The sequence below is a fragment of the Bombus impatiens genome, unplaced genomic scaffold, assembly GCF_000188095.3.
Source record: "Bombus impatiens unplaced genomic scaffold, BIMP_2.2 scf_0219, whole genome shotgun sequence".
Taxonomy (NCBI): domain Eukaryota; kingdom Metazoa; phylum Arthropoda; class Insecta; order Hymenoptera; family Apidae; genus Bombus; species Bombus impatiens.
The window spans coordinates 350808-362808 of NT_176638.1; the positions used below are offsets into that span (position 1 = coordinate 350808).

The 12001-nt window shown below is 44.3% G+C and overlaps 1 protein-coding gene across 1 annotated transcript in view; it reads left to right on the plus strand.

The window, feature by feature from the left end:
- Positions 1–12001, plus strand: part of LOC100746813 (neurogenic locus protein delta) — a 51871-nt gene that overhangs the window by 5962 nt on the left and 33908 nt on the right. Inside the window, 1 exon segment of the mRNA XM_003488249.4 lies at positions 812–1114. Within this exon segment, the coding sequence (XP_003488297.3) occupies positions 812–1114 (303 nt within the window).

Here is a 12001-nt window from a genome sequence, read left to right on the forward strand (position 1 = left end):
CGGTCGTTGGGCACGAGACGACCCCCGACGTGGAGTGTGTTGGCCAAGTTTGTTTGTCGCGTGTTGCGAGCAAGCTCTGAGGATTCCTTGGTTCTCTTGTATATTCTTCTGTCGTTGCCGTCAGTTCGTGGAAACGAATCGGCGTAGAGCATATAAATTCGAGTTAAATCCCTGTTTAGACGAAGGACGCGACATCGTTTCAATTTCGTAGCGATAATGTTCAATTTAGTAGATCTATATTTCTAAAGATACGAACAGACGGTGCGAGGCAGACACACGAGACTACTTCAAGGCGAGCCAACGATTGTTGGTTTTTTGACGAAGTCAGAAGTGCCTCATTTGCTTGTCTCGTATGACGTTAGAATACGCGAGGCAAAGAACTACGATGAGTAGTGAAGAGATGCGAGATATATTTGATCTCACCAAAAAACCGGTAATTATTGGTTCATCACACGGTAGTCTCGTCGTGAGACAGCAGGTATACGTACACTTTGCGCGGCAGCCTCGCACTGTCTGTACAGTTACAGAGTTGCTAAATCACACAGCGTCCACAGGATGAAATTACGACGACATTGTGCCACTTAACCGCGTTGAACTAAAGACGGAATCACGAAATGTTTGCCTTTTGAATCTTAATCTAGTGGCGCTAGTGTACAGTTGGAATAAATCGGTGCAGCGAGAAGTATTTCGAGATTCGTTAATTGGAATTAAATGACAATTGATACGCAAGAGAGACGCACTTAGGATAAGAATATCAATAATTTGTTTCTTTAATGGAATTTTTATTGAACGAAGTCCAATTTGTTTCCAGGTAAACGCCTCCGGGGTGTTCGAGTTGAGACTGAAGTCATTCGTGAACGAGTACGGAAAAGACAGTCTGGGCAAGTGCTGTTCAGGCAGCACTTCCAAGACCGGCGAGTGCTCAGGCGTTTGTAAAACCAGGTTCAGGGTCTGCTTGAAACAATATCAAGTAAAGATCGACACGACGACGCCGTGCACATACGGCGACGTCGTCACACCCGTTTTGGGCGAGAACATCGTTAATCTCAGCCCCAACGTCGCCATGCCAAGCTTCACCAATCCCATCAGATTTCCATTCGAGTTCACGTGGCCGGTAAGTGTCAATCTTTCGAAATATTAATCCTAATCTTAGCTCAATTGATAAGATAGATCGGTAAGGCTAGGTTACCCTCAATGGTAAAACATATTTATTGGTCGGCATGCATAAAATGCCGCTAAACAATTTACGATTACCCACATCGAAAATATCGTCATCGGTAGAACCGTAGAACAGATAGATGAAATACTGGTCGGTGTTCTTTGCCTCCGCTCCTCTGCGTTTTTGCAACTGGATGGCATTAACATATCGCGTGCGTCGCATAGAACGCGAAAAATCGTCGGTAATGTAAGCGGAACTGAAAAATGCGACGCGTAACAAATCGAACAAAAAGTCAATTCATTATGAAAACCATCGAGCACGATCGTGTTTTTCTCACGTTCGTACGAGAATCGTCTATTAGATAAACGTTTCCCGCTCGCTACAAAGACTTCATTTCCAACAACAATCTTCCTCAACGATCGTGATTGTTCGTTTCTTCTTTTTTTCTGCAGACACGTCACGCTAGGTAGAAAAAGGGAAGAGACTATTATAGAGGGTTTTAACGTCAGCGATCAGTGCGTGTTGTGGCGTCTTTCAGGTACAGTTAGTCGATTCTATGTTGTAACGTTGCTTCCTCGATCTCTGACGAGGAGAAACGACACTGCTACGATCGCGGCTTATAACTTTGATCCTTGTCTTAAAAAATGAACGCGCGCGAGAAATTAAGATCTCGTCGTTGACTGAAACACGAAAGAGACATGCGCGAGTTAAAAAATCTCTCGTTGTATCAGGCTGATCTTTAACTCCTATCTTTCCACATTCTGGGTAAATTAACTGTGGCGCGAATTAACGTAGTAATCAGGTTAATTGATATTTTTATATCCTATAAAGTGATTTAAAAGTAGCGTTAACTTCAACTTTCGACACTTAGCCAACAAATTATTAACAATCTTAAATTTTCAAGATTTTCAGTCATCTTGTCTTTTGTATCACCCTGTACAGCTGAAGTAACATACCGTTGATATACGTTACACAGTTAGCGACATTATTAGTTGTCTTATCTCTACTTGTTTTCCGACGGTACAATACCAACAGTAGAACCATTCGAAGGGGTCGTAAAGGTTGTCTTTAACCACACGCTTTTTGTTCTTCTTCTGCCGCTTCCGTCAGGGTATCGATAAGGGAAAATTGAAAAGTAAATTGGCTGATTAGCTGTCGCCTCAATTACCTCGTTCTTTAAAAGTAGACTGCTTTCCATTCTTGAAACACGAAATAAAATTGCGTAAAAATCTCACGAACATACCGCACCTGCCCATCGCACGCGTAACCGGTCGCCTCGAGTAATTAACCTCGTGGCGAAAAAATGAAACGAACCAAGAGAAAAAGAAGAATTTGTGTAAGCAGAGGAAAAATTACAGCCCCCCTTGTCCTCTTCCTACTTTCTCGCGGTCGCGACGAAAGAAAGGCAGGTCGATCAGCATTAAAAACGAACATTTCGTGGCACGGTGCGCGCGTGCACGCACAGCCGCGCGCCACGGTGCGACGAGGATGACCAAACGAATGGCAGATGGTGCGAGAACCGACAGTGCGAGCGAGACGGACGATGGCACTTGTCTCTCCCTCCTGCTGTTGCTGCTATTACTTGCTTGTTGTTGCTTCAGTAATTCCTGGCATTGGCAGAAACGGTCGATTTTTTGAAATTATAAAATAATTACAAATCGATGATATACAATTTAGATAAAAAAGCTTAATGGAAAAATATAACCAATATTTGTCGCACTTCTATTTAACTTTTTAGACGTATTAATTTTAGAGAGAAATAAATTCCGCGGTAGTAAAACTGTCATACTTGTATTTGCAGTTATGAAAAACTTACAAGTACTTTTGACAAAATTAACGTGCTGAAGTAGACATATGATTACATCTTATTTATCTTCGTCATACCTCTTTAATTATTATTTCTGTATAATATATTTAAGTACGTCTAGAGATCAGTAATTCCAGTGATAATCTACAATTTCTTTTTGCATTTCCCGTATTATTAGCTATGTATATTTGTCTCGTGTATACACGGTTTCGATGACACGTAGATAAGATACAAGATGTATCCCAGACTATGGTCGCAACATAAAATTATAATAATACAAATTCGTGGAAAAAAAGTAGCGATTGGTATGTTTTTATTCGGTTGTGCAGCAGTATCGTGAAGAAACTAGAATGCCATCAAGTTCAAACACCTTCGTTACATAAAGCGACACGTTGACGAGGCGGTGCATCACAAGCGTATTCGCTCGTTAACGCGTGCCATCGAGTAGTGTGTCTACGCCAATGTTTGCCCACCATCCCTGGTATACATCAGTTCTCTCGTTGCTGTTCGCGTACTTCTGCCTATGAGACGCACTGCAGGGCCACTGGCAGATGGCTAGGCCTTTTGTGCTTCTACACTTCCCTCGTAATCTCTCTTTCGTTCTCTCTCGCACCGTTTATACCCTGTCCTTGTTGTCTTGGAAGCTCTCTCGCGGGCAGAGTTAAATTTACTAACCCATATGGCGCCCCTCGCGCCACCTCTGCGCCAGTTCTCGTTCTCACTTCAAAAATTCGCCTTGCTCGTTCCTTTTCCTCGCTTTTCGTCGTATTTCAAACCGCTTTCTGCATCGTCTTTCACTTTTTTCTTTCACAACAGCCGTGCACGTATTTATTTATCTTCCAGAATCTTTCTACCTCTTCTGCCACTGATTTCCATTCGAAATTTGTCTACCGCGTCGTTTAACCTACTGCTCTCTGTCTCCATCCTTTACCCCCACTATTTTCCAACAGTGGTATCGACCGATATTGCAAGCTATAAAGCGGCAAAAGGCTGTCGGTTGTAAGACAGGAACTCTTCTCGACGACGAGGAAGAAAAAAAACAGCGACGTTCTCGGAAGAGAGGCTGGCCGAAATCCTGTGTGTAGAAACAACCTTTGAATCGGCACGGTAGTCTGTCTCTTCTTATATGTGGCGGCGGACGACGTCAGGGAAAAGGAATAGACGCCGTACGTGTAATCGCTATTTGGAGTGTCGGATTTATTTTCGTTGCGCCGGTGCGTGAGAATGGGTTTCCGTCTGGTAAAAAAAGAAGACAAGGACTCTAGCCAACAATAATCGTGAATTATTATATCCTATGTAATAATAATCTACGACTGTACCGATTATCGATGAAAAATCATATACCGTATAAAGACTAAACATTTAATTGGAAAATAGTTAACACCGTAGATGTAGCGAGCGGGAAATCTTCGCAGGTTTAAACGAATGGTCAATGAAGAATCGTACACTTCCACGTTAAGACGAAGCATTTAGTGCTATGAAAGTAGTTAACAGCGTATCTTCTTCGAGCGGGAAATCCTTCGAAGTTTGAACGCACGGGTGGATCGACGTGCCGGAAACGCGCTAATTACAGGCACTGCCGGGAGTCGCGGTGCGTAGACGCAAAAGCAACAATGCATCATTAATAACAGTTAGCTGAGTGGCGTGGATAGACGAGCTTCTTTCGTTCGAAGACAGAACGAAAAGAGGAGGTGAAATAAATAAGTGTGCCTTTCCTTCGTGATTTTCCACGCCGGATTCATTCGCGAATTCCTTTCTTAATTATCCTCTGTCGGTCGATCACGAGATAAAAGGAAAAGACGGGTAAGCCTGGTGTTACCGAAAGTTGGCCAGGAAATAGCGAGGAAGAGGTTGGTTGCGCAAGCGTGTTTGTCTGAGGCACGCGTGTCTACCGTTAATTAAGAGGCTGGAAAAGACAGAAGAGGCCCCGAGCTTGATACACGTAATCGTAACCTTCGTCTGGTTGCATCAAGATCGAGAGTCGCTCTCTTCCCGCTTCTTTCTGTCGCCGTCCTTCTCGGGTTAATTGCTTTACGTTACACACTGCGTTGCAAGTCTTATTAAAACAGCGCCGGCTCGCGACAGTACAACCACTGTGCGGAATCCTCGAGGAATTCGCTTCGTTCCGTGCATTTCTCTATGTACTCGGTCTTCTTTAATATTTGCGTACATATATTTCATCTTAATTGTCACGAGTCTCTTAATTCTACACGGACACTTCCTTTTCGTTAACGTTCTTTCCCGTAATATTAATATTGTTATATCAACGTATTTCGTTTCCTTTTCTTTCGTAGTTTAACTATATAATTTAGCGTTTTAGCGGATTTCTATCGATAATTTTTCGTCACCGCGGGTAACGTAATCCTCATTGTCTCTCGTAGCCGGACAGAGGACTCGGACAAAGATGATCGGGTCGGTTCAAAGAATCATTAAAAAAATTCCTTTCTTTCCCTTATCCTTCCTGTGTGTCCGCGGTCCACAAAGCAAGCGAGGGCTCTCGCGTATCGTACATACTCGAGGATCGTGGGTACCAACCGGCGGAGGACGTGGAGCGCAGAAAGAAAGGGAGAGAAGGACGAATGAAAGGCTCCCGCCGCGCGACCGACAGAGACGGCCAAGGATAGAGAGGAGCATAAAGGTGGCGCACACATACAAACATAGGTATATACCCGTAAAGCAGCCGCGCGGAAGGTGGGGAAATGACGAAGAGAAGGTGGGGCCGAAAGAGACAGAGAATCGTGGTCCCACGGCCGAAAAGGCTGCGTGATTCGCGTCCCAGACGAAGGAACAAGCGGAGAAGGGCGTCGGATGAATGGCTGACTCGGGTGTACGCCGATACGCGGCATCCACGACGTGAAACGTTTAGCATAAATTACGTCTTAGAGACGGGGAGAGGACGCGACGTGGACTCGGACGCCAGCTGACCGGTACTCTACCCGAGTCAGCTCCACGATGCTCGGATACCGCGGCTTTTTTCTCTTATATCGCTCCGCGAGATAGGTACACCAGAGGGATTCGGTGAAAGTTTCGCAATTGTAAATGCCGGTGATTTCTCGAGTCAACTGAGAAACTGTCGATTCATCGTTTATGGTACCGTCAAAGAATATCGATAAAGAATAGATAAAGAATATTAATTCTGAGATATTATGGTAACAAGCCTCTCACGTTTATTTTAAAAACTTGGTAGCACTTGTTTGGATCATGTACATATGTCTTTGAATAACTTCTGGTATGGCATTTAGGCTTTACCTTTATTCATTTTCATTGCTACAGTATGCAGTTTTCTGGAATAATGTTCATGGATTTGTACTGTATTCGTAGGATTAATAAAGGATAGTGTACCTATATTAAAAAGGTATATTTCTGGTAGGAAGGTCGTGTTTATTAAATTCATCAATTTGTAAGCTCAGTCATATGGTAGATGTTTGGCACATTTCTGTTTTCCTTCTGATATGACGCAAGACACGATGATAGAGATGATGAAGTTCGACGCCAGCAGATCAAACGAAGAAACGACTGCGGTGCAAACTTATTCGCTAGGGCTAGCAAGAGATTTCAAGCTGTAGAGTATCTTTAGAACCACCCGCGATTGACCTCTTTTCTACCTCGTCGCTTCCTTTCTTTCTCTATTTGCACACCGCATACGTAATATGATCGTTTCGTGTATCTTTCGGATCGATATATATATATATATATCGACGAACGACAATACTTCAAATCTGAGCGAGAGCCGAATGGCGGAAAAACGCGTGGCAGGTGGCGCCTCGAGGCGGCCATTGTGTTCCGATCGTGGGAAAGTCGGCTGCTAATTAACCGTCAAAATCTAATTAGCAGAATAACTAATTAGAGCGTTACGTCGGCTAACGATTACAAACGCGCTTGAACTTATCTACAAATAGCTTACTAAGAGGCGGAGGCACGGTTACTCGAAGCGTGTCGCGGATGATGATGAAGAAGCGGGTCTTTCGCTACTTAGCTGGTCGTCTTTTGCTTCTTTTACCTCTCTTGCGTCTTCGTCTTTCTTACGGCATCAGTGACTTCTTTTAGAAGGATGCTGAAAGAGCTGAACGAGAGAAGCGAGGAAGAGTGCCCTCCGTAATAATGGTAAAATGGCTTTCTGCCCGGGGGCCATCTTTTTTTGCCGGTTCGTGCACGCTGCTTGTACCGGAAAGAAAGAGAGAGTGTGTGTATATGGGCCACAAGCGTTTCTAACTTCACTCTGGTTGCGATTCGGAATAGAGAGACACGTAAACAGGTACCCACATATGTTTCTGCCTCATTCTGAAGGTACGACACGTGGTCATCGAGCAGGTACACCATCAGCTGATAGACCTGCTGTTTAAGCTTATTAACATGTCCCATGGAACGCGCGATCTGTTTACGTGGATTCGTTTCATTCCAGCCTGCTTTTCTGGCCCATTTCACTTCTTGCCGGTACATTAACAGGATTTTTTCCCCTTATACCAAGATCGCACGACCAATTGTATACGCTTCGAACGCGCTACTGTTCTTTTTTCTGCTCGTTTTTCTTTTGTTTCTACTCGTTTTTTTTTTGTCACTAGAAACTCCTCCAATTTGGTTCAGGGTGATCGTAAAACAAAAAAAAAGAAAAAATAAAAATCACGCTTATAGATCGAGCGTTTTTGCAACTGCGCTTATATTTTTTGTCAAGTATCTTTATTTTATCTGTTTTTTACTTGACAGACTCTATCCCGCCTGGGACATTTGTTTCTATACCAGTGTATTTACGAGAATAGATTGTATCTTCATTTCTCAGTTCTAGCTTCTAGCACGTTTCACTTTTTGCTCTTCTCGATGTTTTTCCTCCTCCTCTAGTTCTATATCTTCGTTCATCTCGCGATGGTTTCCATCCGCGAGACGCGCTGAATGCATAATTCTGAACGCGACACCAACAAAGGAATCGAGTTTATGTTTGTGTTTCGATGCAATAAATCCGCGACCGATGCGATTCTATTGACCAGACGCATCGATCGCAGGAAATTCCGCTGAATAATTGAATAGATTGCGCGGGAAATAGAAACTCGGCGAACGGGTAATATCGCCGCGGTCGCTCAGTGAAATACCCATTAACAGAAGAACGCTCGCGCGAGTTAAAGAGGGACTGTGAAAGCGTGACTTTTGTTCGCATTACTCAAAACGAGGAAAGGAACGAATAAAATTATTCGGTTGGTGTAATAATTCAGTGTAACGAGTAGCGATTAAATGCACGCTCCTGTGTTCGCCTTTAAACTACTTCGACATAGTCAGCGGGGGGAGCGGAGACGTATCGTTTCCATTCGTCGATAAAAAAGAACTCGCGGAAATTGTTTCGTATTTTTGTCGACCGGTCAACGTTACGGGCTACGTAACGCGTTTAAAAAACTTCATATGCACGTTCGAGTGGGCGTGTCAATGTACTTTTCATAGGTCGTGAGCGCCTATAGGAGGCATATAGCTTAAAGGCGAAGAGTCGACGCTGGCGTCGTCGCTCGTTATCCTCGGTTTCCTCTTCCTCCTTTCGACGAAGAATGGAGGCCACGAAAATTTCTCCATGCGGAAATGCCACGCTTGTCGAGCGCGAGACCACACGCTCGTCTACGCGCGCGAGACATTAAAGCGTGAATGGTTAAAAATAGAACCGCTAGGACGACCGGCTTTCTGCGATAGCTCGTTCGATGTTTTTCTCTTACACTATGCCCTTTTTATAACAACCCTTACCTAATCGATGCTTCGTCAATTAACGTTTTAACAGGCGAACTCGAGCGAACTTATCATTTGGATATGGCATTTTTGTCTTGAAACAGATTTCTCTTCGAAAAGTGTGTTAACAGGTAAATATTGGCATGAGAATGTTTATCATAAGGACTTCATTTCGCCTCCCTAGCATTTGCATATTATTATCAGGCATATCAAAGCCTTTATGATTATTTAAGAAAAAGAACACAAAGTTAGTGCAACCGGTTGTAAAGATCTAGTTCGTAGCAAGGATAATCGCGCGTTTTCCCAGGAGACGACGAAAAGTCGTAGCCGACTTCCGGCTGCCTTTTCCACTATGAATCATGCTGCAACAGCAACAGTCTCAGCCTCGATACCGAATCACCGGTCGCATCTATATGCGATCGTGTACACGTTCAGGCTACCTGTTTCTTCTTTCTCGTTCGCCGCGACCGTTTTCCGCGATGATTAATATACGTGCATATATGTACATATATGCAGCGCGACGAGATTGCAACGCTTGCGCACACTGCGTGGCGAAACTGTGCCCGCGTACGTACGAAAGAAGGACGGATGACCGAACGAGAGGAGCGCTAGACGAGGTTATTTCATCGGGACGAAGAAATAGAGAAAGAAGCCAGGGGCTAGGTATTAGGAGTAAAAGAAGTGGCTAGATGTAGTCTCGATAGTGCGAAACGAGGAAAGAACATTCTTTTTTTTTTTCGAGCGAATTGAACGGGGAAAGACGAATTACAGAGTAGAAAGAAAGGAGTCGACGTGATGGCGAGTTGTTAGAGCGAGGAAGAACGAGACGAAAGAGGAGCACGAGCAGGAGAGTCGTGTGGAGCGGAGAGAGAGAGGCGAGAGAAGGTGGAGGTATGCTGCGCAGCCGTGGGAACCAACTGCCGCGAGTGAGCGAACCTCTGTCTTTCTTTCTCTGCCTTAAGCCGGTTTCTTCGCGTTCTCTCTCCTTCACGATCGCCTCGTCCATTCTATCCTCGTTTCTCTGTCTGTCGAACACGGAACGAGCAGAGGCTGTTTCTCTTCCTTTTCATCATTCAGGTTCCTCTTCTGTGTGTGTATATATGTATATATATATATATCCAGAAAAGGAATATATGACGGTGTCTCTTTTGCAGTGCCTCTTTTCCTTCCTTTTCCTTTTCTCACTTTCAACGTTACCTTACTGCTTACGGTGCACTTTTTTGCGTCTATCTTCTTTCTTTCCTCTCTTTCCTTGTTTCTTTTTCACACAATGTATGCGTATATATATGTATATATATATATAAACATATTCATATATGTACTTGTACATATACATTTACGTACATGATGTATATGTATGTGGAAGTACACCGTCCCTTTCTTTCTCTTTCTTTTCCCATATCTTTCTTCTCATTCCTTTTCATTCAAATCTTCGGTCTCTCTCTCTCTCTCTCTTCTTCCTATCTCCTTGTCCCTCTTTTGCTCATCTTTATATCTCGTTCCGCCGTGGCAGAACTGCTAACCGGCCACTGAACACACCCAACACATTGTTCTTAGGATGCCTACGCGAGGCTTTTTCAGGTTTTTGTCGGCTTAATTCCGATCCCCGTAATAAATTAGCGGCCGATCACGGTGGCATTTGTCTCCTCGACAATTTATTTCCTTCCCCCCGCGGCTCGGTCCCCCTCGATTCACCGCCTCCGCGGACCGTTCGTTCCATCGTTCCTTCTTTCTGGCCTCCATTGCGCCTCGCTTTCGTCCTTGCCGCGAGAGAAAAGGGCGGTCTGCCTCTTTCAGCTTTCCTTCTCTTTTCAGACATCTACACCTTCCGTTCCATCCTCTCACCCTTTCCACCTTTTCCCTCCTGTTTTATCCCCATCGTGCTTTTCTTCTCTCTTCCATTCCTTTTTTTTTCATCGTTCCATCTTTGTTTCTCTGTGAACGAATGCGCCCCATCTAGAAGGTTCAACAGAGGACTAAGGTATACCGCGGAATTCACGCTGGAACTTTCTAACGTGTACACGCATGTGACATACCTGCGGCCCCTGTGCCTTTTCGTTCTTTTCCCGGTGACAAATTGCCTCGTGATTTTACGGGATATATATCGGGCAGAGAAATCGCCGCGGCCTTTTTTCCTACGTTGCCTGGTATTCCAGGGACTTTTGTCTACGATTTTTTGATTAAAGACCCGAAAGTGACGAAATTCTAAATGTTCGTTCTTAGCAGATCTCTATATGTAGTGTGTATATGAGTTCTGTCGAAACACTCGCCTGTTATGGTATATACATATTATTATTATATTACGAATGTGTTGCAATGCTAAGCATTCAACTTGCAATTATATCTTGCAATTCTCTTGTAAGAGAATTCGGTTATGAGTGTAAGTGAGTAAAAGCTAGATCTGTTTCAGTCGATTAATATTAGTCGTTTGTTAGCTAAGGAAGGTTTCGAACATTACATTTTACAAATCCTGGCAAAATATTAAACGGTATATCACTTGCCTGCAGAGGTTTATCTCGCATTACCTACTGGGATCTCTCGACATATCAAATATTCATAGAAATGAAACCTACCCTCGATACACAAACGTAGTTCAGTTTCACATTTAATTATCCAATCTGCATCTATCACGCCATCGAGGCATGATTCATTAGCAATTGCAGCAAAACAGTCCCCGCACAGCGGAGTATCGCGTTTCGAGCAACGATCAAAAAGGTGTACACCCACGCGCCCGACGTACAAATCACCCATTCGTCAGGTGCTATCACGAATCATGGAAAAACCGGGTTAAATCGTTCTGTTTAACCTGCAGGGAAAAAGAGGCCGGGCCCGGCAGTGGGAGAGAGAAAGATAGGTGTAGGGATACACGCAAAGCGGATTTCTCACACGAGCGATGCTCGACTCGACTTACTACGCGCCAGGTCATCGGGGATCTCTGAATAATGAAATTGTTCCCAGTGCTCGCGGCACGTCCGAGTTGCCGGCTCGTTTACGCGAACAGGAACGGCAACGATGATGACAGAGAGGCCGGATATAAACATTTATTATTCACGGTGCGGCAACGACTAACGAGGTCGTGTGTAATACCAGCCGCTCCTCGACCATCTCTCTCTCTTTCTCTCTCTCTGTCTCGATAGTCTCTTGTCGGACTGTGTCAGGTACACACGCAGGCCGATACAGAACCATGTGTGTGGATGTGTACATACGCGTGCGTGTGACGTTAATAATTAAACGTCGCATTATCACTGCATGTACACGTACGGAGCACCGCGTGTACGGCACGTACTTATTACACAATAATGTGCCGCCGCGCCGGTGGACGAACGACAGCGGCG